Source organism: Propithecus coquereli, unplaced genomic scaffold (genome assembly GCF_000956105.1).
Source record: "Propithecus coquereli isolate 6110/MARCELLA unplaced genomic scaffold, Pcoq_1.0 Scaffold186, whole genome shotgun sequence".
NCBI lineage: Eukaryota > Metazoa > Chordata > Mammalia > Primates > Indriidae > Propithecus > Propithecus coquereli.
Window position 1 is genome coordinate 636318 of NW_012143412.1, and position 23748 is coordinate 660065.

At 48.4% G+C, this 23748-nt stretch overlaps 2 protein-coding genes across 2 annotated transcripts in view; both read right to left on the bottom strand.

Moving 5' to 3' along the window:
- The window catches only part of SLC13A4 (solute carrier family 13 (sodium/sulfate symporter), member 4), a 42152-nt gene extending 25752 nt beyond the window's left edge, over positions 1-16400 (bottom strand). The window contains exons 1-2 of the mRNA XM_012642760.1: positions 15631-16400; positions 10719-10847 (exon numbers count right to left, since the gene is read on the bottom strand). Coding sequence (XP_012498214.1) covers positions 10719-10847; positions 15631-15729 — 228 coding nt within the window. The 5' untranslated portion in view covers positions 15730-16400. The remainder of the gene's footprint in view (positions 1-10718; positions 10848-15630) is intronic.
- Positions 16401-18884: 2484 nt separating this feature from the next.
- FAM180A (family with sequence similarity 180, member A) overlaps positions 18885-23748 on the bottom strand; it is a 14339-nt gene continuing 9475 nt past the window's right edge. Inside the window, exons 2-3 of the mRNA XM_012642764.1 lie at positions 22337-22437; positions 18885-20729 (exon numbers count right to left, since the gene is read on the bottom strand). Coding sequence (XP_012498218.1) covers positions 20385-20729; positions 22337-22437 — 446 coding nt within the window. The 3' untranslated portion in view covers positions 18885-20384. The remainder of the gene's footprint in view (positions 20730-22336; positions 22438-23748) is intronic.

The window sequence follows — 23748 nt, forward strand, 5'->3', positions numbered from 1 at the left end:
AAAAAAACCCAAAATAACAAAAAACTATAGGAATATGGAGCTTAATGCCAGAAGAAGCAGTTAGCAAAGTTAAAAGTTACTGACTGAGGGTGAGGAAGGAGGATGCTGGTTTTCATCGTAGACTTCTCAGTATTACAGTATTTGATTGTAAAACTTTGTGCACATAACACTTGGATAACACCAAAACCAAAATAAAGGCAACCTCCATTTCGCCCTTCTCTCTTTTGTTCTCTTTTGGAAATTTCATTGCATCTGGTTGATGAGGTTTGAGTAAGAGGAGAAGGAACATCTTCTCTCTGTGACCATTTCCTGGGAGGAAGAACCCTTTGCTCTGGTTAACCTTGTTCGAGGCTGAGCTTGGGATCTCCAAACTTTCTCACACCCATTACCTTCCCAGGCTTCCAGGAGGCAGCTCTGGGGCACGACCAGGGCTTTATTTTCCTGTGTCTACCAAGGAGGAAACCCACAGAAGACATGAGACACAGCAGTTCTAGGTGATGGTCCCTCCACCGGCCCCATGACACACAGGCCTCTGTGAAGCTCGAAAGGGTCACTTTCCCAGGGGACTCACTGACAACATTTCAGTTTTCTGCCTCTTTGGCACATGCCATTCTAGAACACCAGTTGGTCTGTGATGGCCTTTTAGGAGGCTCAGTGCCTAGACAACAGGTGCGCTACTTCCTCTGGGTTCTGCTCAAAGGGAGGGGAAAGCAACTGACAGGTGGAGAGAGGCTTCCCTGTGCGGGGCACCTTGCATTGTGCGTTCACTTTCTCCTTTGAGCTCCACAGCAGTCCTGTGAGGCGGGTGCTGTTAGTATCTCACTTTACAGATGAGGAACTCAGAGAGGCTAAGGAACGTTCCCAAGGTCACTGGGGAGCGGAGTCAAATATCAATCCAGGTCCATCTGAATCCAGAGCCTACTAGACAACGTGCCACACAGGGTGAACCAGCTGGAAACCCCTCATCTGATTCCACTCTAGGGGAGTTTTCTTGGTCTCCCAGACAGCATGGGCTGGCGCACATTTCTTGTCTTCATTCATGCTCATGGTCCCGACACTGGCCCTAAGTGCCAAGGCCTCCCTGGGCCAATGTAAGCCCCAGGCCCAACTTCAGTGGGATGGGGGCTCTGTGCTGTTTTCCCACTGGGTGTTGGGTGTGCTTAGGTCTACTCGCACGCCTCCCTGCCCCTTGTAAGTGATGCCGTGTGCTTGAGAGACACAGCCTGGGGCTCAGGATGTAGTCGGTGATTACAGAGGGAGCGTAGTCAAGTGGGGAAGAGCAAGGACTCTGGAGTCAGCCAGGACTCAGCCGTGTGACCCCAGGCAAGTTGTTCAACCTTTCTGGGCTTCATTTTCTCATCTAAAAGCAAATGAAGGTTCTGTGAGTCCCCACATTGTAAGGTTGTTGCTAAGATTAAATGACACGTGCAAACCAGCTAGCATGGCCTGCCGCTTTGATAGCCAGGACTCCTGGTGACTCTTCCTGTTGCTAAGTGCCGCATACAAAGGCTGGCCTGGTCTGCGGCCACTAGCACACAGAGTGGGCCCAGGCACACAGCAAAGCCGCAGGCTGCTTTCTCATTTTCATAAAGTGAAATCCCGTTCAGTGGTGTTGTTTGTTAGTTTTCTAGCCCATTGATTTTTCTTTCACAGCAACACCTTGGGTATTCAGAACCCCCTGGGGGACACCAGAGTTCCTGGATTCTTGAGGATTATTTTAATCGTTTTCTAGAATGTGTTGTGGACGTCCTTCCTTTATTAACAGAGCCCACACGCTCTCCCCACCTCTCATCAGGCTTGTGCCTCCTCTCCCCATCTTGCGCTTGGCTAGCTGTCCAGGCTGCTGGCCCTTCTTTGGTCCCAGGTCTGCATTTTGTAGTTTTTCTGTCTCATTTTAGGGCCGTTGCAGCTTCCTGTTGTGAGGGCGCTTGCCATTAGCATTCCCTTCCCCACTTTCTAATTTCCCAGACTAATATTTTGTGAGTATGGAAACCAGATAAACGAAGCTCATTTGAGTTATCTGTAAAGAGAAATTAGATTCTAAACGGGTACTTCTCCCAGGAGTAAAGTGCGTGGATTTTGTGACATTCGCGCTGGCGGTTTGATTGCTTTTTCTGCTTTTCTGCTCTGTGGTTTTCCTCAGTATGCCAAATCACCCAACGTGGAGAGCAGAGGTGTTTCTGGACTGTGTCTTAGAGGAGAAGGGCTCGAAAGGAGGTCACCCTGGAAAGCAGTGACGAGCCTGGGCTCTGGAGTTCAGATGGTCCAGCTGCAACTCAGGGTCTGCCACAGACGAGCTGTCTGCTACTGGACAAGCTAATAAGCCTCTGTCCCTCTGTCATTTCAGCTCTTTCAGTGGCAATAGTGATGCTACATAGCTCAGGTGATCTGCTGTGACATGGGCCTTAGGTAAGATAGTGCAGGGGGCTCTTAGGATGGTGCTTGGCACGTCCGACGTGCTCAGTAAATGTTATTATCATTAAAGAGGCAAAAAGAGATCCAAGCTTCAGGCTGAGACTGAGGGATAGGAATCAGCTATGCCAGCACTACCAAACGAAGGGAGCCAGAGAAAAGAAATGGCAAAAGAAGGAACAAGGCAGACCTAAAAGACAAAGATTCCTCCAAATTTTCTTAAGCAAAGAGTGACTGCATCAAAAGAGCTTTCTGAGCCAGGCTTGACTGGGCAGCAAGGACAGAAATGCTGCAGGGGGAGGAACTAGTCCCAAGATTAGTGAGCTGCAGGTGGCATCGGTTAGGGATGGGCTTTAAAGGACACTACTTTCTGTGGACACAGAATTATTTATTGCTCTCTACATATGTTTTTATTTTTTTAATTAAGGTTTTTAAAGGCGGGTGGCAGTTTGTGGCCCTTCCTAGAAGTTTGAGGAGGATGGAAATCTGGACGTTAACTTTAGCTCTCAGTTGTTCTCACTAAGAACATCTGATCCTCCTCCCTGGGGCATCCCACAGGGGGAGAAGAGACGGACCAACTATGTATGGGTTCGTGCTATGAGCCGAGCGCTACGATAGGCACTTCTGTACTTGCAATAGTCTAAGATCCCCACAAGTCCCCACGTGGCAGGTCTTTCTGTTATTCTCATTTTTCAGATGAGTAAACGGCAGCTAGGAGAGGTTACATAACCTGCTCAAGACTAGTTACTGTCAGGAAAAGGAAAATTCAAAAGCAAATTTTAACAGTGGCCCACGATGGCTGCAGCCGGGCACGAGGCTAACAGAACCCAGGCCTGTCAACTAACGCTGACCTCTCGCCTGTGTGAACTGGAGTTTGTTGACTGTGTCACTGGCAGGTACTGGCTATAAACCTGTTTATCCGATGCAGAACAAAGCCAGGATGGAATCCGTCACCCGCCACCAGTCCGTAAGATGCCTAACCTTTCTCCTTCCCCGCTCAACCGCATATTTACCTTATCTTACGCGTAGAGTCCCTGAACGTCAATCAGAACCACAAAAGGGAACTGCTGCTTCACTCCCGGCTTCTCCCACCTTCTGTGCTGCACGGATCCCGCAGTTAGAAGATTTGTATATACCGTGCCTCGTGGAACCTACTTCGGGACACCTTCTCGTCTAGACTGAGTCTGTGTTCCTGGGCTGAAGCCCTCAAACTTGGCTTAGGATAAATCTAACCATGATTTCTCTAAGTTCTGGTGCCTGCTATTTCACTTTTCGGTCAACACTGGGCACAAAGCTGGATTCAAACTCACTTCTCCTCTACTCCAAACTCGGATCCTGACCCCTTCTGCATTGCTGCTCTACCTGTGCATGGTGGCGGCACAGGAAACCCCTCTACCTGCTCTGAGCCAGAGACTAGCAGGACATATCTGTCTGCTCTCCAGACAGGGGCATTTGGTGGCACTGGGTGGCTGGTCCCACCAGAGATGCAGCCAATCGGTGCCCTGCTGCTGGCTGCACAGACCGGCTCTCTGCAAGTCAGCTGGGGGTCACAGCCCCTCGGGAGACTAGTGGTGGTCTCTGGCAATGGACCGATTTTCAGGCTCTTTGGGTCCATGGAACAATTTTGCAGTAAAATCCTCTAGACCCTGGTGTGGACTCCTGGGCCGGCTCCTCCTTGGCACTGAGCTAAGCCCCACACTACCCCATTCCAGTGTCCAAGCAGCACAGCCAAAGCCAGGGTGTCTGCCTCTCCACCTTTTCCTGGGGGCAGGAATGCAGTTTGTGCTGGGTAAGTCCCCTGCCTGGGCTCGGACACCCTTCTCGTCACCTGATTTGCATTGCTGAGGACAGAGGTTCTCAAGCCACACCCAGAAAACTCAGAAAACTTCAGAGGCCACCATGGGAAGGGCTCTGGCCCCATTCCCAATCTGAATAGGGCTTGCCCTTCCATCTGCTTTATATATTGAGTCTTTTAAGATGTGGTTTAAAGAAAAGATTTTATTGCTTAAAAAAATTTCTTTGTAAACCCTACCCTGAGAAGTCTAAAGCAGAGAGACCCAGATGGATGCTGATGTGGCCCAGAAGCTGGCCCAGCCCCTGCGTGGCTGGAGACACCAAGTCATACCCCTGCCCTCACCCTGGTTTCTTCTTTGGGACCCTATGAACTGCCCAGATGAGGGGGGAAGCGGAGGCTGGGTTCTGAGCCAGGGGCAAGGCGGCTGCAGGCCAGGTAACCGCTCACAGGGAGCTGCTCTCCTCTCAGAGACACGAGCTTGGTTTCAAAAGGCTGCCAGGTCTGTAGGTTTCTACCCAAGGCCGCTGTGGTGCTCAGCCTGGGCTGTGTCTGGGTGGCTGAGGGTGACGTGCAGCCTGGGGTCATCCCCACAGCCCATGTGCAGGAGGAGGGTCAGCCTCCATGGGGAGCAGAGGCCGGAAAGGCAGAGCAGAGAGTGGTATAGAAAATGCCCCCAGGTGTAAACAAATAGAGGAAGTCAGGGTCCAGGCAGTGGGCGGGAATCCAGCCTGGTCAGAAAGATCAGGAGCCAGCAGGGAGGCAGATTCGTGACATCAGGCTCCAGCATCACTTTAGGTCACTTAGCTGCAGGGGCCAGTTTGTTATCCCAGCAGGAGCTGCCTTTACTCCTCTCTCACCCTGGCGGGAGCTGGAACCTAAATGAGCTTGGCCTGGAGGCCTGCAGCGTGGGCCACTGAGACAGCTGGCTGGGCTAAGGGGCAGTGGGTGGGTGGGTGTGTGTGTGTGTGTGTGGGTGTGTGTGTGTGTGAGAGAGAGAGAGAGAGAGAGAGAGAGAGAGAGAGAGAGAGAGAGAGAGGGGCAGAGAAGACAGCACATGTAATTACAGAGGTAGCTCCTGCCCCTGGCAGCACCCTTGCTCATTCCCAAGCCCCAGCACTCAAACCTCTTTACAGCCCCCGAGAGCCCTCGGGCACCCACCTCAGGCCAGGCACCCACAGACAGTACATCTTCGCTAACTGGATCCACACAGCTATTGTGTGTGTGTGTGTGAGAGAGAGAGAGAGAGAGAGAGAGAGAGAGAGAGAGAGAGAGAGGGGCAGAGAAGACAGCACATGTAATTACAGAGGTAGCTCCTGCCCCTGGCAGCACCCTTGCTCATTCCCAAGCCCCAGCACTCAAACCATGCTCTTTACAGCCCCCGAGAGCCCTCGGGCACCCACCTCAGGCCAGGCACCCACAGACAGTACATCTTCGCTAACTGGATCCACACAGCTATTGTGCCCAGGCTGTAAACATTGGGAGCAATGCATTAGAAGGGCTCAGGGGACTTCAGAGGCAGATATAATGACGATAGCAAGTGTCACAATGGAACCAAAGCAAAAAACCAAACGTAGACACACACCTAAAATACAGGACCAAGCTCCGTGAACCAGCAGAGGGAAGTAGCTGCTCACAAGATCATAGAATCCTAACATCAAAGGAACCTTACAGTCTGACCCATCTCCCAAGGCACAAAAGCCATAGAAGCCAGAAATCACGTCCCCCTTAAGTCTTCTCTCCACTCCTCCTGTGACTCAGGTTCCAGATTTTTGACATCACCTCTGGATGAGCTCCTTATCCAGAATCCGATGCTCCGGACACATTGTCAATTAATTCAACAGAAGATTGTAGTACATAGTGCCCAGAGGTTAAGAGCTCAAGTTCTAGAATCACACAATCTTGGCTTCAAGACCTGGCTCCTCTACTTAGTAGCTCTGTAACCTCAGGTAAGTTCCTTAACCTCTCTGAACTTCAGTTTCCTCCACTGTAAAATGAAGATAAAACTAATAGCTACTTCCCAGAGGAGTAAATGATATAGTGTGTGTAAGTGACCTCCCACAGTGCCTGGCATATGGTAAACGCTAGGAATTTTGGCAGCTACATCGGACTGACAGATGACTCAGACTGAGCGTGTACTTAGCGAAAAGCCAAGGGTCTTTTTCATATGAACTACTCACATTTATCCTTATTAAATTCCATTTTGTCAATTTCAGTCCACTGTCTCATCCTGTTCCCATTGATTCTGCCACCACGTTAGCTGGCTCATCCAGCTTAGTCACCTGCAAGTCTGATGACATGCCTCTTACATTTCCATCTGAGATCTCGCTGCAGTCTGATGCCAACATGTTACTCAACATTCTTTAGGTCCAGCTGTTCAACCAGCGCTCAAGTTATTCCACGGTGGGACATCATCTAGCCCACACGGGCTCCTCTGAGTGAGAAATTTTTTTCCCCCTGGAAAGTTTGAAGGCTCCAAGGAAAAAGTTAATTTATATTCAATAATTTCGGTTTAAAATCCAGGGAAATTACAAAACCTTTTAAAAAGACCATAATCTAAAAGTGGTCAACATAAAGCTTGGGCACCTGGCAGTGTAAATTTTATTAATCTAGAACATTCCCTCATGGGGAGTTGTGTACATCATCCACAATGCAGGAAAATGAGGCACGACTGCATAGGGTATTCTGTACTTTTCCATGCGGTTTTTACTTTCTCTCTACTAAAACAGAAACTGTTCGAGGTCAGGAGCCTTTCTATCATTTCATATCTCTTTCTCACACCTGGGGCCTGGCAGGCAGTCTGAGCTTGGCACGCAACTCTTAACTCTTGCAGGCTGACAGATCATTACCTTAAAAATTAGCCATTTGTAAGTACTCGTGATGGTTAATTTTCTGTGCTAACTTGAGTGTCCAGATTAAACATGGTTTCTGGGTGTGTTTGTGAGGGCGTTTCTGGATGAGATGAGCATTCGCACCGGGGGACTCAGTAAGGCAGATCGCCCTCCCCTGTGTGGACAGACATCATCCAGGCTGCTGAGGGCCTGAATGGAACAAAAGGTGGAAGAAGCAGGAATTTGCGCCCTTTTCCAGCCTCACTACTTGAGCTGGGACATCTCAGCTCATCTTCTCCTGCCCTTGGACTTGGATTGGCACCATCAGCTCGCTTGGTTCTCAGGCCTTCGGATTCGCACTGAATTACACCACCAGCGCTCCTGGGTCTCCAGCCCATGGCATGTCTCAGCCTCCATAGTCGAGTGAGCCAATTCCTCGTAATAAATCTAACTCTATCTATCTCTGTCTCTCCACACACGCACACACGTCCTTCCTTCACGTGGAGGTGACACCAGGGACACACCACCAAGAAACACTGCAAGCAAGACCCACAACTTGAGGGCTGATGCAAGGGTGGCACTGGGCTGTAGACAGGGCACAGGACAGTCTAAATCCCAGAGTGTGTGAATCTTGGTGGAGAGAGCACATGTCTACAAAAAGTTTATGTCTGGGGTATCTGATGCACCATTGAAAAGATAAAGACATCAAATAGGCTCAAAGGGAAGGGATCACCACTTTCCGCTGAGGTCTTTGAAAGGCTTCGTTGAAGAGAGTAAGTCAGCAGGATTTTTTAAAGTTGAAGGAGTTGGAGAGAACTTTCCAAGGTGGAAGAATAGCCTGAGTAGTGGTAAGGGGATGGCAAGCACAAAGTGGGCTTGGGGCGAGACAAGGAAATGATCTGGGGGCTCCTGAAGAGCACTGGCCTTGCTTTTCCCGTGAGCATGTCCCTGTGGCACATGCTGGTGTGGGGGTGCGGCTGGTGGTTGTGGAATAGGTAATTTCTCTGCAAAGTTGACTAGCTCACAGACGGCTAACCCGTATCTTCTACCTTATTGGCATTTCCCTCTAATCTGAGATAGGAAGGTCAGCTAAACAGACTATTTTTGGACTAAGCTGCTCCCTGTAGCCCAATTGCTAAATATCACCACCAGCCGAAGCTACCTCATCGACAGATGGATTAGGATTTTTCACCTAAAATGATAAAACATGCCCTCTGGCTCCTCCAGCCCCCAGCAATAGCAACACACCATCCATAGGTAGACAGTCTTCCCTTTCTTCTCACAAAGTCGTGTTACTCTTGCAAACTACTGCTTCCACAGACCTCCTTATAGGTGTGGCCTTCCTGGCTGGATAAAGGGGTGGCCCTTGGGTAGCTGTTGCCTAGCAACATCTCTACTGTGCAGATGGGCTGACGGGCCAAGCAGGGGATTCCTGCTGTAGGCAGCCCTTGGAGAATGAGAGACATCCTCAGCTTGAAGGCTAAGGCTTGCTGTTGGCTTTTGGGCTGCCAGTAGTGAAATACAAAGATTAAGTTTCTTAATTATAATAATAATTACTCACTTTAAAATGTTACTTAGGATTCAGTTCTTTCTAAAGTTTATTCTTTTTCTCTACTCTCTACTCTCACCCCCTTTCCCCATCAGTTTTTGGTTCCACAATCTTATTTTTATTTTTGTTTATTTATTTTTTGAGAGAGTTTCCCTCTGTCACTTGGGCTAGAGTGCAGTGGTGTCATCATAGCTTACTGCAACCTCAAACTCAAGCGATCCTCCTGCCTCAGCCTCCTGAGTAGCTGGGACTACAGGTGTGCACCACCACTCCGGTTAATTTTTTAATTTTTTGTAGAGATGGGGTCTCACTGTGTTGCCCAGGCTGGTCTTGAACCCCTGGCCTCAAGTAATCCTCCCGCCATGGTCTCCCAAAGTGCTGGGATTATAAGCATGAGCCACACTTCACAATTATAAAGAGAAACCTGCAGAACAAGTTTGTATATTCCTCTTAAGAAAAGTCATGTTTAAGGTGAATTTTTCTTTTAGGCAAGCACAAAAACCCATAGGACCTCTTCTTTTCTCATAAAAGAAGGGGGGAAATTGGAGCAACTGCCTGGTGATTCTGGTTACAGACTAGCTTTTACAGAGATAACCCATCTCCAGAAATAAAAGCACTGCTGAGAGTTTTGTGATTCTATACTCTTTGGAGAGCCTGAGGCTATGGCTACTCAAAGCAACAACAACAACAACCACAAAAAAAAAAAAAAAGAAAGAAAGAAAGAAAGAAAAAAAGAGAGAGAGAAAGAAAGAAAGAAAAGAAACCTAAGACCAAAACAGAGCCCCAAAAACCTGGTCAATTGAGTCCATTCAGTAGAAAGACAAACTGTTCATTTGCAGTCAAGTACAACCATTAAGAGATCATCTAATTCTATCTTTGGACTTTCAAATAAGTTCTGTCATCCATTATTAAGATGTCCATAGGCCAAGCTTCATTTCTCCTTTCTCATATCACAGAAGTGGAGAGACCCACAGTTCTTAGTAACAATCCCTGCGTTTACAACACCATGAAGCCACATAATACTTTATGGGGTGTCTTTCTTTTGGTTTGGTAAGCAAGAGTATAAACTTTGAAATCTAATAGGTATGGATTGGAATCCAGTTCTGCTACTTTCTACTTTGTGACTTTGGGTAAGTTTCTTAACTCTCCAAGCCTCCTTCCTCATCCGTAGAATAGAAATATTAACACCCACCTTGTAGAGAACCGTGCAGAGCTCTCCGCATCATTGCACAACAAATGTAGCACTTCTGCTATAGTGCCTGGCATTCGAACACGAGTCCCCTTTGCTGTTCCTTCTGTGCCTGCCCATGGCCTCCCCCCACCTCTACCGTTCAGGCTTTTCATCAGAAACTCTACCCAGAGACCAGGTGCTACAAGGAGACAGTCCAAATGGAACCAGGTGTGAATGAATGAGAATCGTCATTTGTCTTGCTCCCGGGTTACGGCTGTTTTTTCCTTTTTCCTTATTTGTGGTAGGCTGAAATATTTGCCCTGAGATTTCCCACTGACAATTTCTGTTTGAGCTTTTGAGGAAGCCACTGAGAGTAAACAGAGAGGACTCCAGGGAGGGGCAGTCAAGGAAAGAATATGCGGGAAGCTTGAGTCGGGGAAGAAGGAACAGAAATGGTTTTTGGAGGGGTAGATGAAAACAATGTCAGGGCTCAGGGAAACATGGCAAGTCTCTCTCTCAACAAACACTTATTGAGCACCTGCTGTATATGGGCTCAGCTTTATAATGAGGTGCGTGAGAATTGGTAGGCCTAATGCCTTTGTGTGCTTATGATCTAAAAGGACAGACAAAAGACTAAGAAAGATCAACTGCAGCCTAGTTCTAGGTGTCAATCGTACAGTTCCTTAAAGGTTTCAGACTGAGGGAGTAACAGGATGTGTGATGTGTTTAATCAAGTAAGGCTTCCTGAAAGAGGCAAGTTTTGAGCCAGTTTGAAGAAGACGACGGTCATGGGTGGAAGGAGAGGAAGAGTAGGTGCGAAGGCCTAGTGCCCAGGGGTTGTTCCAGTAGGTGACAGAGCCCCCTCCTCCTCCTCAATGCTGTGTGCATCTCCCTTCACCCGGAACCCTCTTTCACTGGCCCTGCAGGGACCCAGGCAGGGGGCTGAGCTGCAAGCGGTCTAACCTCGCTGGATCGGAGGACTCCGAAGAATGGGTAGAGGAAGGCGGGCACCAGGGCTGCAGCTCCAAGAGGCACCGCCTCAGACACCCAGTACACAGCAGTCACGATCAACACGTAAGCACACGCGGCCTCCTGGAAGGGGAAGAAAGAGGCGGTCAGTCACAGGGACTGTCACTGCCACTGAGCATACAAGCGAGCCCCAGGGGCTGAGGCAGTAGGCGCCCGGCTCTAACACGGGCACCGGGACACAGTCCTGGGAGGGCCAGGCTGGACTTGGCAGGCGATCGTGGTGGGGACGCGGTGGGGCCCATCCCTTTGTGGGTGACATTATGGCTGCTCCTTGGGGTGACCAGTGCCCCAAGGGGTCACCGGTGGTTTGCATTGATGTGCAGCAAGGCCACCAATGGACTGTTGCAATATCAAAGCTCTGCTGGTTCCTGAAACTGCCGAGGGTGGGGATTGAAATGAAGTGCAGTGTCCAGACCCAAGAGCGTAAACTGTACAGGTGGAGTTCGATGCTTTAACTTGGACTGGGACACAACATATTGATGTCAAGCTGATCGACACTAAAAGTTCTTGGGTGCTGACGGTAAGGGTCAGTATGTGTGATTGGTTCACATGTGAGCTCTGAGATCGGCCATCCTGAGTTAAGCACACATGCATAAAATATGACGATATGGGGGCATTTGGTGTGTACCCGACTGAAGAGAAGCAGATCAGTAAGAAGTGAGATTTACAAATAATCCAAAAGGTGGCTTCCATCCTATGCTCTCATAGCCCTGGGATTATGGGGTGTGTCTCAGCAAGGCCTGAAATGCAGAACCCCAACCAGAGTAGCTTTGCTTTCATTTGATCGTATATTGGCATGGTGAGATTTTATTTGGAAAAAAAAGGCCTCATTGCTTTAAAAATGAAAAAATGAAGTTAAATCCCCCTACTTTAGACTATGTGCTGAAACAATTCAGTAGCAAATTTTAATCAGTTAAATTGTTAGGCAAGAACTGGTCGACTATTTTCCCCTTTAATTTTTGATCTGAGGTTCCATTATGTTGTAGTAGCATCTGGGGATTGAACGCTTCCCTGGGTGCCTCTTTGAAGAGTTAGTAAGAAGCTGAAGGGAGCCCAGCAGAGGGAAGGGAGGATTGAAGAGGTAGGCAGTGATCCTGAGAATGGGACCCTCGTTTTGGATGAGGAAGAAACATGAACTCCTAACTGAGCGTTTCTCAACCTTGGCACTATTGACATTTAGGGCCAGATAGTTTCTTGCTGCAGGGGGCTTTCCTGTATGTCGTGAAATATTTAGTAGCATCCCTGGCCTCTACCCACTAAATGCCAGTAGCATCTCTTCAATTGTGATGACCAAGAATGTCTCTAGACATTGCCAACTGTCCTTTGGGAGGCAAAATTATCCCTGCTGGAGAGCTATTGCCCTAACCAGGGTCTGGTTCTCATTGCTTTTGGGCTCCATTCCACCTGCCCGATGCCACAGAAACATCCTTCTACAAGGGGACCAAAGAGAGCCATCTATCTAGAAGGCGAGACCTGGAAAATTACCAGTATTTTCCCCAGCCCACTCGCTTTGCTGGTTGTACAACCCAGGGGCGCACAGAGTAAATAAGTCCAACATTCTTATCAAAAGCCAGTCCTCCTTAACCTTGGCCTCTAGTAATGCCGAGAGCCCTGAATGGCACTGATTAATGGTGTTGAGAAAGGTCACCGGCTTACTCTCGAGAGAGGTTACTGTCCAAGGGCCTTCGTAATGGAAACATCACTGAGCCCTGTGACTCAGAGGGCCATTTATAGAAAATCCCAGTTGGCTGTGGGCTCCTCAATTTTTACATAGTTCTAAAACATCAGGGCTCGAGTCTGACCTGCCCTGAGGCTGGCTGCTGACCAAGGAACCCGACAAATCTTGTTCTGTTTATCACTCCTGGAGTTCAGAACAGCCGTCCTCAAACTCTTGCATAAAAGTTGCAAAAGGTCACTGTATCAGTGAGGGGCAGCAGGAGTGATTACCCGGCCTGGCAGGAAGGGACCCTGTTCCCTCCTGATACTCATGGATTATGGGGTTGGGAGTTGAGAAATGGGAACTGGGCCCAGTGATTGTTGACTGTCTCCCACTGAGATTTCCTTGGGGGCCAAAAGATCAGAGAGAAGATAGAACTTTTGGAAGTGCTGATAAGACAACAGAATCAATAGTGGAAAAAAAAATGGCTCCATTTGGAGAAGAATGCAGTTTGGAGAAATGAGCTCTTTGCTGTAGAAAAAAAAAAACAACTACCTAAAGGAGTTCAAAGCCTTATCTCTTTCCTGGAAAAGAAAAAGAATGGCAGAGCTTAGCTCTAGTTGAAGAGAAGGAGGACAGAATGTCTGTCCCTCACCAGGAAGCCCTCATCCCCTCCCGAGAACCCTTGGTCCTTGTCCTGGTCATTACAGGGCTACAAATTAGGGGCAGGGACAGGAAGAAAAGATGGGGAGAGCGGGAAAGAGGAAAGAGAGAGAGAAAGGAGGAGAGGAGGGGGGGAGAAGGAGAGATACAGAGAAGACTTTCCTTTTACCAGGCATAATTTTGATTTGAATTAGGAGAATTTGGGTAAGCTGAGCTAAACTTTTTGATTGTAAATATCAGTAAAGATTGGAATAGGTTCCTGGAGGAAGTCACCAGGCTACCTTCCTCCAGCGGTATCAAGAACAGGATAAACCATCACCATTTTTATCTGGACTTTCCTTAGAGCAGAGTAACGGACAAGAGACACCTTTAGATGTATTCCCATGTATTTCTCACTTAGCTCACCCACGGAATCTCTATGAACTGCCTTTTGCAAGAGTCCAGTATCCCAAGCACCTAGCCAGTAGCTAGCAAGAGGCTCCATTAATGTGGGCTGAACTGACTTGGACACCTCTGCTGGCTAACAGGTCTCTCTCATCTTCTGGGGAGAATATTCTGGAACCCCCAGGCCCTTTATCATTGTCACTGGCCCCTTATCGACAGGTGCGTGGAGCTTGGTGAGCATTCAGCAGTGCCTTCAAGGGACAGTGTGGTCAATTCTTGTTTGTTCCTGTTTACAAATAAAGGAAAGAGTTCAAAAGCGGCACTTCCCCAGGTAGGACGCTTCCTACTCTGCGACTAACTTAGGCTTGGAACTGCTCCTTTTCCACGCAGTGCGGTTTGCCCATCCCCATGATATCCTAGCGACTCCAACTTCACTGGAAGGGGCTTGAAGTCTGTTTATTTGCTATCACAAATGACTGGGAGGCCTTTTTAAAAATTTAACTTGGGAGGTTTGAGGGCAACTTTTACCTCCCTGGGGACACTGACGAAGGGCTTAGTCGAGGACACCCCCTCTTGTACCCTCTTCTTCCGTAATATGATAAACAGAGTCTGGACCTTTGGTTTTAGAGAGCTGGGCAAGAAAAAGGGGAAGGTCGTTCTGACCCCTACATGTAGTTGTGGCTGTCACTTTGAAGAACCATCAAAGCTGGAGGCCGGGAGCTCCTCCCCAGGTAGCCAGTCACTTCCCTCAACTCCAGCCCAGAGCAAGCAAATCCATCTTGGAATTTTAAGGATTAAATATCAGAATCTAAAAGTTTGATGCCGGGGTGAAGGATGGGTGAGAGACACAATATGTGCTGGGCATCTGGTTTGTGCCTCCTGTGGACACTGGCCAAGGTCCCCCCAAAATGGAGCTGACCTAAGGGGGAGACATGAGGTTCCTGATACTGCTATGGAGAGGAAAGTAATGTGTCTTTTGGTAGCATTCCCTTAAATCAACCTGACATTGAGTTAAAAAAACAAAAGCCATGAAAAGAAAAGAAAAAAAAAATCAGGCCCATTTGGACAAAGCAGGAAATCAACTAGCTTTCGGCTCAGGAAAAATGTCAGCAGCAATCACTGTCTGCTAATCCCAGCCCAGTTTTAATCAGCGTCTCCCTGGCACGCTGGGGTATTTATTTTATAAAAGATTTAAGCCAGTTTGTTTTCAAGAACCATCCTAATCCCCACTATTTAACTTTTTAACTTAATCTTGGTTACCAAGTTACTCAAGGAGCCAAGTGGAAGACGCCGCTCCCCTTCCACAAACACAATTAACTTGTCTTAGCTTGTTTTTCCTAAAATCTCAAGGTCAGTGCCAGCTGGGGAAGGAGGGAAGCCACAGACAGGAGCAGAACAGAGAGGGGAAGGGAAGAGAGGGGAGCCCAACGCGGATCCAGAGCCCACACAAGCGCGGAAGGGAATTAGGTCCCCGTCTAGAGTATGGGGGACTCCGATTTCTTTTTTATCGCGTCATTTTATGTCTGTCCTTCAGGAGCGCAGAGAAGAAAGCACAGAGGACGCGAGTAATTCAAGGCCACACACATGGGAACATGACGAACTCTGCTTTCAACTTACAGGTTCCTTCCCTAAAGTTCACAGGACACTTAAGGGAATAAAAGAGGTTACTAGAGTCCTCCAAGACCCAGCGCAGACCCTGGGGTGGCTCCACGTGCCCCCCCCCCCCAGCCTTCTCCTCCGCGCCATTCCTGGGGGCTCTTCCTGTGTCTCCAGTTGCTCTCAGATAACGATGGTCACATGTTGACTCCCCACAAATACAGGCGCACCAGCCTGTCCCCAGGGCCCCTGCTCCGGGCGGCGCCCAGCAGTCCCGGCAGCCACGGCCCTGCCCTGTGCTGACTCCCGGCTGGGGGCCGTAGGGTTGGGGAACTGGGGCTGAGCTGGAGGGGTGAAAATGCCAGCTTTTAGGAGGAAGAAGGTACGTCCGTTTCCTCCAGAGAAACACTTGCATTTGTTCCAACCCACAAAAAGCCACCGTTAGGGACGGTAGGAGCCTCCCATGGCCTCCCCCGCCCTCCCTCCTGGCCCTCCCGCCTGGTCCCCGGCCCGCAGGTGCGCGTGGGGGGACAGGTCAGTACTCACGCTGCTGGGGTGCAGGACGGGCAGAGGCAGCAGAAGGAGCGGGACGCAGATGACCAGCAGCAGCTTCCGGGCTCGCAGCAGGCCGTGCAGCAGCCCCATGGTGGCCCTACCTGCTCTCCAGCTCGCCCTCGGCCCTCTGCGGGGACGCCTGTGCTCCTCGCTACGCACCGCTCTGTCCAGAAAGACTTCTTAAACCTCTCTTGGCTTCCAAGAGTCCTCTTTCGTCTTGGGGCAGAATGGGAGGGCAGTTATACCCCCCGGTTTCCACTGAAGGCTGGGCTCCTGGCCTCCCGCGTTAGGTGGGATTGATGAGCATAGTTTTATGACCAGCAAAAAGGAACTGGGAAAGGATTGTAAACGGGGGCATAGTGGTCCCCTCTCTGCTCGATCAGTAATAGAGTAAATTCATTCCAGGTGTCAGCCAAAGCCCTCTTAACCAATTAAAACGACACCTTTGCTGCTGCTGTTCGGCTTTGAAGAAATCATTTAAAAGCTTTAAAAAATTAAAAATACAGAGAGCATATCGTGCTCTCCATCATTTTTCCTCCCTCGGATGGCCTGTTTTGGGGAGTACCTGTTTCATCTCCTACCTGTGCTTGCTGTTGGTAAAAATCTAGTAGCCCTTCCCTTAAAACAAGCCTCTGAGTTTGTCAGAGGCACCTGCAGACTTCAGATGGGGTGTTCGTCTCTCTCGGGACCTGATACCTTAACTCGGTTCAAATTTCTTTCCTTCAGATTGGTTTCCTACTTATAATTTGCCTTGAGCCTGGACCTCCAAAGCAGAAAAAAGAAAAAACAAAAAAACCCAAGACATTCCTTTTTGTAACAGGACGGCAACTTGCAGGAGGCCCACCTTTAACTTTCATCCACCAATGGGAAGCAGGTGGGAGGCAGGAGCTCCGGCCACTCCTCAAAGCCAATCAGCAAGTTGAAAAGAATGAGCCAATATCTCTTCCAAAGAGAGTCCTGGATTGGTCACAGCAGGGGCCTGCTGATTTTGCAGAACCCAGGCAGCTTGCAAAGCTTATTTTTCAGTTTCTCAAACATCCTAGGGGCTGGAGTGATGAGCATCATGGTAAACATAATCTCAGTTCCGCAAGCACTGCTGTATTGTTTCAGAGCATAAGACACAGCTTTCGCTGAGAGGGCCACTCGCTGACCTAGTCCGCAGGAAGATGACGCGTCCAGCGTCAGGGAGAAAATGCAATATTAATTTGGCAGAAATTTGCCCCAGAGTGTACAAAATTGAGCCTTTCAGATTTCCCTGCTAGTGAAGCTCGTTTGCTTCAGCGCCTGCGGGACTACAAAGGGTCTAAGCCAGCAGTGGGTATGAGTCTGGAAGAAAGACCCCAGACCTTTCAGGAAGAATGAGAAGGGTAGCTGCCTCTCTGGCAAAATCTAGATGTCAGTCTCATTTCAGAGGCCCTTAGACCTCGGATGTCAGTGGTCTTTCTGTCTAGAGTAGGTGCTCAAATGCTCCTCTCTGAGGCTATTTGCCAAAAAGGAAGCAGAAGGCCTCCTTTGGTTGGTACGTAAGGGGAGGTGGGAGGCAAGGAAGAAGTTGACAAGTTCGGGAACAAGGTCTTAGCAACAGTTGGATTCGGGAATTTCTCCTCCTTACAGATCGGGAGAAGCTCTTTTCTCAGAAAGAACATGTGGATTTGGGGCAAGAAAGAAAAGAAAAAGAAAAGCCCAAATATTCTATAAGTGGTGGTCCTTGGAAACATTACTTTGGGAGATGCTGAGCAGAGTCAAGGGGTTATAAAACCCATGTTTTCTTGAATTCTCAGAAGGCGAGGAATGGCGTTCCGTGGTCTGCAGCTATACCATTTGGAAATCGTCCCCAGGCTAAGGGTAAAGTGACCCAGAAAACCAGTTCTTCTTGACTTCTAAGGCAGGTGCAACTGTGGATAGCCCAGGTCCCCTTTGAAATTATCTTGGATGGCCGAGGATAACTCATCTCTTTAAATGCATGTTAAAAGCTACTGTATTTACTACATTCTAGCCTCATTTTTTGTAATGATTTTAAAACTCAAAATGAACAATTCCACATGTGTGATGTTTTGGTTGCAAACATTAAAGAAACTGGGTAATAATAAACAGCTGTTGACGTTAACATCCACTGTTAAACCCATGAACCACTTCAAATTCCTTGGTGAGATAATCTGCGATAACAAAGGTTCCAGTGAGTTTAGTAATTCCGTCATTTTTATTCCACCACAGATGAATATTGTTAAATAAAATTAGGTAAGGCGAATGACACAGTAAGACCAGTAGTTCTCCTTGGGACTCTATCCATTTTTCAGATGAAGAAAAACACTGTCCAGAATACAATGTTCAAGAAATGTAAGACAGATTCCACTTTTACGAGGTATCTAAAGCAGTCAAACTCTTGAAAAACAGAAAGTAGAGTGATGTCGCCAAGGGCTGGCGGAAGAAGCAAAGGGGAGTTGTCCAATGGGTACAGAGTTTCAGTTTTACAAGATAGGAAAGTTCCAGAGGTCTGTTGCACAACAATGTGCATAGAATTAACACTGCTGTACTGTACGCCTAAAAATGGTTCAGAGGGTATATTTTGGGTTATGTGCTTTTTTACCACAATAGAAAAAAAAAATGTAAGACATTACATTACAAAGGATTAGGAAAGTAAGGAGTGTTGTGCAAAATCATTTATTGAGCATTTAATTTTGGACCCGTTTACCCGCAGAAATACTTTTTGACTGACTCATTAGATTTGAGGTGAGATGACAGAGCGATGAAAGTCTTAGCACTTAGTTGTTTGTCAGTGTCTCTCGAGTGGCCCTGGAGATGGTCGCAGGGGTGCCATCTACAGAGGTAACTGTCAGAGTTTTTAGATCCTAAAATTTCTAAGCAGAATCAAGATGGCAAAATGGTTCCATAAGTCATGGGCAAGTTTCCACTATAAACGTCATACTTCCAAATTATTCTGTAAGTCAATATGACAAAATATGACCCAGTTGTCACTGTGGTTGTGTAGATTGTGGCACTAATGAGACCAAATGGGAGAGTCTGTCTGGCCTGCCTTTTCCACTCATTAGGCAAAGAGTAAGGTTTTTGGGGTGGTGGTGGTGATGGTGGTGAGCACAATATTTGATTCTGTATGTCAATGAAGTCACTGTTATAACATTTTTTGTGGGTAAAAAATTAATATGCATTCAGATTAAAATAGTATTTAAGAATCTATTTACTGCAAATGAAGTCGTGTCATTAAAAAGGTCATATCCTTCTTTTTTTCTATTTTTTTAAGTCATTGATTGCCACATAAATTCAGGCCACAATTTATAAATACAAAGTACCTTTAATGTTTTTGTTGTTGGTGAATGAACTACCATTGCTATCAATGGTCCTGGGACCCATCCTCCCATTCACAGATCTCCTACCATTGGGAGCGGCCATCTGTATCACAACAGTGATATAGATGGTGGACAGTCTTTCCAGCTGATGATTCTGAGTACAAGAAAGCTCTCGTATCTATTCTCAGGGGGTGGAATCTCAGGGCAGGATACAAGACTCTGTCAGGGTATTGCACAATGTCTAGAGATAGAGACCATCTGTGTTCCACTCCCCACCCCACATCCAGGAAAAGCACAAATAGTGAAGGTGGGCTATCAGGTGGCTCTGCTCCTGGGTGATCTCAACTCTGTCTGTATGTTGGCCTTTGTTTTATTCCGACAGTGATACCCAGAGGAGACTGGAAGACAGTGAGAGTCAGAATACGACAGGCAGACACAGAGCAAGAGGCAACCAGAGGAGACTTGGAGATGCATCAAGAAACGAATACAAAGATATTCAGAACTGGGCCCAAATATAGAGCAGCAGAGACACAGACTGAAATGAAAAGAAAGAAAAAGACAAGCAGAGTGACCATCTCAGAGAGAACATGTGATGTTAGAAAGACTGAACAAAAAAGCATAGATCAGAACCTGCATTTGAGGGAGTGAAAGAGCAGTATAATCAGGGAGTGAGAAAGAGAGAGAGTCATTGATCTTCTGGCCCTGAGAATTATCAGGATGCAAAGTTGCATTTTTCTCTGATGATGAATACCTTCCTTCTGCATCCTAGTATTTCTCCAAAGAGATCATGAGTGGACTGTTAGCATTTCTGTGGGCCTCCTTCCTGTTTCTCCTCTGTGTTAGACCAGCTTTCATAAAAGACGAGTTAAGAGATATAGGTCATAAAATTACAGATTTTCTAACTGATTCTTCTTGGTAGTTTTTGGAAAAGTCAAGAAGTATATCCATGGCTAACAATATATTTATTTGGATATAGCTCTGATTACTTTATATTTACTATAGAACCTCTGGAAAAATGTTCATTCAACCCAGCACCCTGGTCCCTCAGGACCAAAGGAATCTGCCCCTTGTCTTCCTGACATGCCCAAACCTCTGTGATGTCCCCTCAGCTCTGTTGTCACCCTGGGGTGCATGTAGCAATCACTCTGTGCTGACGCATATCTTAGACTTCTGCATGTCACCAGGGAAACCATTCCTCCTCTGGAGGCATCTTGGGTCACCGCTCCAGCCCAGGTCACCTTACGGTATGAATCAGATGTGTCTACCGGGAAGCTACAAGGGGTAAAAGAGCATCGGGGCTACTCTTATTTTGTCTCTGTCACTCTGTGTCGGAGGTGCACGTTTTGTTGCTGGTCTCTGTAAATGGAGTAGAGGATGAAGACTTTCTGGACCACTGTGTGTGCCGGCCCCTGCTCCGAGGTCCTGGTGTGGGCTAGTCCCTCAGGGAGGTGCTCCAGGACGTGAGGACCGCACCAAGTCATGCCGCAGGGCATGGAAGAGGCTAACGAGGGACTGGGCCCAGATGTCCTTCTGATAGCCTTGGGACAGGGCCGTGCGGTAGGCCGTGTAGGCTAGGGTCAGCACTGTCCTTTCAAAGTCTTCTTTCTTGAGGACGCCAGGGTGGCTGGAGAGGCTGGCGCTGAGTCTGCGGATGTCTGGGATGCGCTTGGGGATCACATCGTTGCAGACGGTGTGGAAGTCCGCGGCCTTCCGCAAGGAGGCGAGCTCCTCATCCTTGATGGAGATCTTCAGGTCAGGGCTGATCTCAAGTTCAGCCAGCAGGAACTGGTGAGAAACAAGGGGTGTGCAAAGACATGAAGCTGGGCATTGCTGAGGACACAATTATATTCAGTATCTCGTGCATTCACTTAGGGAGGCAGCTGGGGAAACAGCTCTGGACCTCCAAGAGACCTGGGTTCCAGTCGGGCTTCCCTCTTACTGTGTAACCTTGGATGACTTACTTAACTTCTCTGAGCCTCACTTTCCTTCTCTGTAATAATGATTGGTGACAGCATCTGCTTCAGTGGGATGTTAGGAGAGTTAAATAATACAAAAACGGACAAATCTAATATAATGTCTGGTACAAAGCCAGTATTTAAGCGACCAATTGTTGTTTCTAGTGTCTTGGATCAATCCCTCTTCCCTTTCTCCCTCCCACCCACCAAAGATCTTCTCAGACATAAACCGACTATTTCAGATAATTTTAAAGCAGAAGCTGGGAATTTGAAGGGTGCAGAGGACTGTGCTAGGAACTAAGTGGGACATAGAGATTGTCCGTGTCTCTCACCTGCCCACTAAGAGTAGGGCTGGGCCCGTCATGTGCAGCTCTGCATGGTGCCAGGCTCACAGTTGGAAACTAATAAACACCTCTGGGATGGAGTGACTCCACATCCTAACTCTTCTCTCTGCCTCCCTCTTCCCCCGCTCTAACCCACCCTCCGTGGTACTGTCTGTGGTCTTCCTAAAACACAAGTCTGTTATATGACTCCGATGTTCAAGACTTGGCAAAGGCTCCGCATTTTCCATTCTGCTCCCAAGGCAGGATTTGCAATCTCCCCCTGGCTCAGCTGCGTGGCTACAGCAGCTGTTTCTTTCTTAACCAGACAGTCCTAGTGCACGGAGTTGGGGGATGTCAAAGCTGGAGGGGAATTTTGGAGACTGTAGTTGATTCCCTCATCGAACAGTTGAGGAGAGTCAGGCCCAGAGAGAAACGGTGGCTTCGGCAAGGTTGCATAGCTCATGAGTGACAGAGCCGGGACTAAAGCTCAGATCTCGAGCCTGGGATCCTACCACTGAACTGAACCAAGCGGCCTCTGGAAATTTCCCCCTGTGGTTTAGGGGAGGAGTGGGGTCGCAGTGATGCAGGCTGAGAGGCAGAGGAAGGGGGCCTGTGGAGTGGCCCTCGGCTTCCAGAAACCCAGCTGGGTTAGCAAGGCAGCCAGACGGCATGCAGGGCCTTGGAGACACGGCTGCACCCAGACAACATCTTGGCATTGCCTGACGAGTCCTGTCTCAAAGACTTTGCCTGGGAATATTGCCACACTCCGGTGCCTGGGTGCCAGGATGGTGACTATGGGCGCCAGGATGGTGCCTATGGGTGCCGGGATTGGTGCCTGTGGGCCAAAATTAATCTCTAAGTTTGCCTGGAGTGACCTCCTAACGCCATCGTTCCCTATTATAGCACGTGGGAGAGGAAACAGGAGAGGTACAGGGAATATCTCACTTTGGAATGAGCGGGATTCTATCACCTCCACCAGCTAGCCTAAGCCATTCCCCACCACAGCAGACGCCACTCATGTTTGGGGGCTTGGGTCACCTCTCCTTCTCCAAAAAGACAGAGAAGGTGCAGCACCTTCTGGGTGACTTGAATCGACCACGTTCCCCTCGCCTACCTCGTAGAGCAGCTCCACTTCCTCCAGGGAGGTCTGCAGGACTGGGTTCAGTGGCACGGATGAGGACCTCTTTGGCCGATGGGCAGCAGGGAAGAGCACGGCTGAAAGGAACAGAAGCGTGAGCTCCCGGGCGCTGTGTGTGCACTGGCCTCTCCCCGGGGGAACCTTGAGGGTAGCCAGCGGGTCTTGAAAATGACTGACTTGAAGTGGTGGCGGACATAGGATGGGAGAGACAGACTCCCCTGGTGTTTCCCAGAGAGCTCTGGGCATGTTAGACCAATGGTTTCAAAGCTGCTGCTCATCAGAACCATGTGAGAAGGTTTTGAAAAATTTATATGCCTGGGAATTTATATTAAAGCAAAACAAAATAAAGAAAACAGAAGTGAGTGAGCAAAGAAAAAGTCCCCAATTCCCTAAAACTGCTGTTCCCTAATAGTACTGCACATCTTAGCACTTTATTTTGTCAGGATGAAGTGCCGGTTGATATTTATTCACAGCCCTTTTAATCAGAGGATCAGACTTCTGGCTGGCCCAGCCATCTGAAATAGACCTGCCAAGAATGTGAACACAGGTGACAAAATAAAGGAAGAGCGCTGCACAAGACGCCGACCCTTGGATCTAGGGAACCATGTGGCCAAGCTCAGGGCTGGCTGATTCAGAAACACATTTAGTATAAAGTCAGTGAATAGACAATGCCGTTTCCCAGTGGTTGCATGTAGAAGTGGTGGCTGGATGGGTTACTAGAGGCACACAGCATAGCAAGAATTTGGCACCGGCTGAGGACAAGTGAGGGAGAAACCACAACATTAGACAGCGTAGGAATGGTCACTACAAATTGCAGTTCTCTGGGACCGTGCCAGGCTAGGGGCAAATAGACCCGATCCCCTCCACAGCCCTCTGCCACTGACGGAAGAAGGTGCAGCTTCTTCAACACATTTGATTGTGATCTTCTAAAAAACAGGGGAAATAACTGTAAAAATCTGAGACTCTGAGGTGAGTGGCACCCCAGGAAGTTGTGCAAGCATACTTCGCATCATCATAAATGACAGCTCCGCCGGCTGATAACGGTGCCCTCCAGCCATTGAGAGAAGGTCAAATTATGCTCAGTGGACTCTGTTAAAGAAGGCAGGAAACAATGGAAAGCATTTTGGAAGGATTTCCATCAGAAGTGATAAAAAATGAAAGGGATTTTCCTGAAAAGCTCGCTGGAAGGAATCTCCCACTTCCCAGAAAAAGCTGGTTGGATGTAGCATTGCTGTCATATTGCCCTGCCAGTAACTCGGGTATGGTCGGTACCACAAGTTCTACGGGGGCCGGGATAAATAGGTCTTAGGTTTCTGTACCCCCAGCAGAGCCCGGCAGGGTCCGGGGTGTGCACCAGGCACAGCTGCTGGCTGACCTAGTCCCTGCAC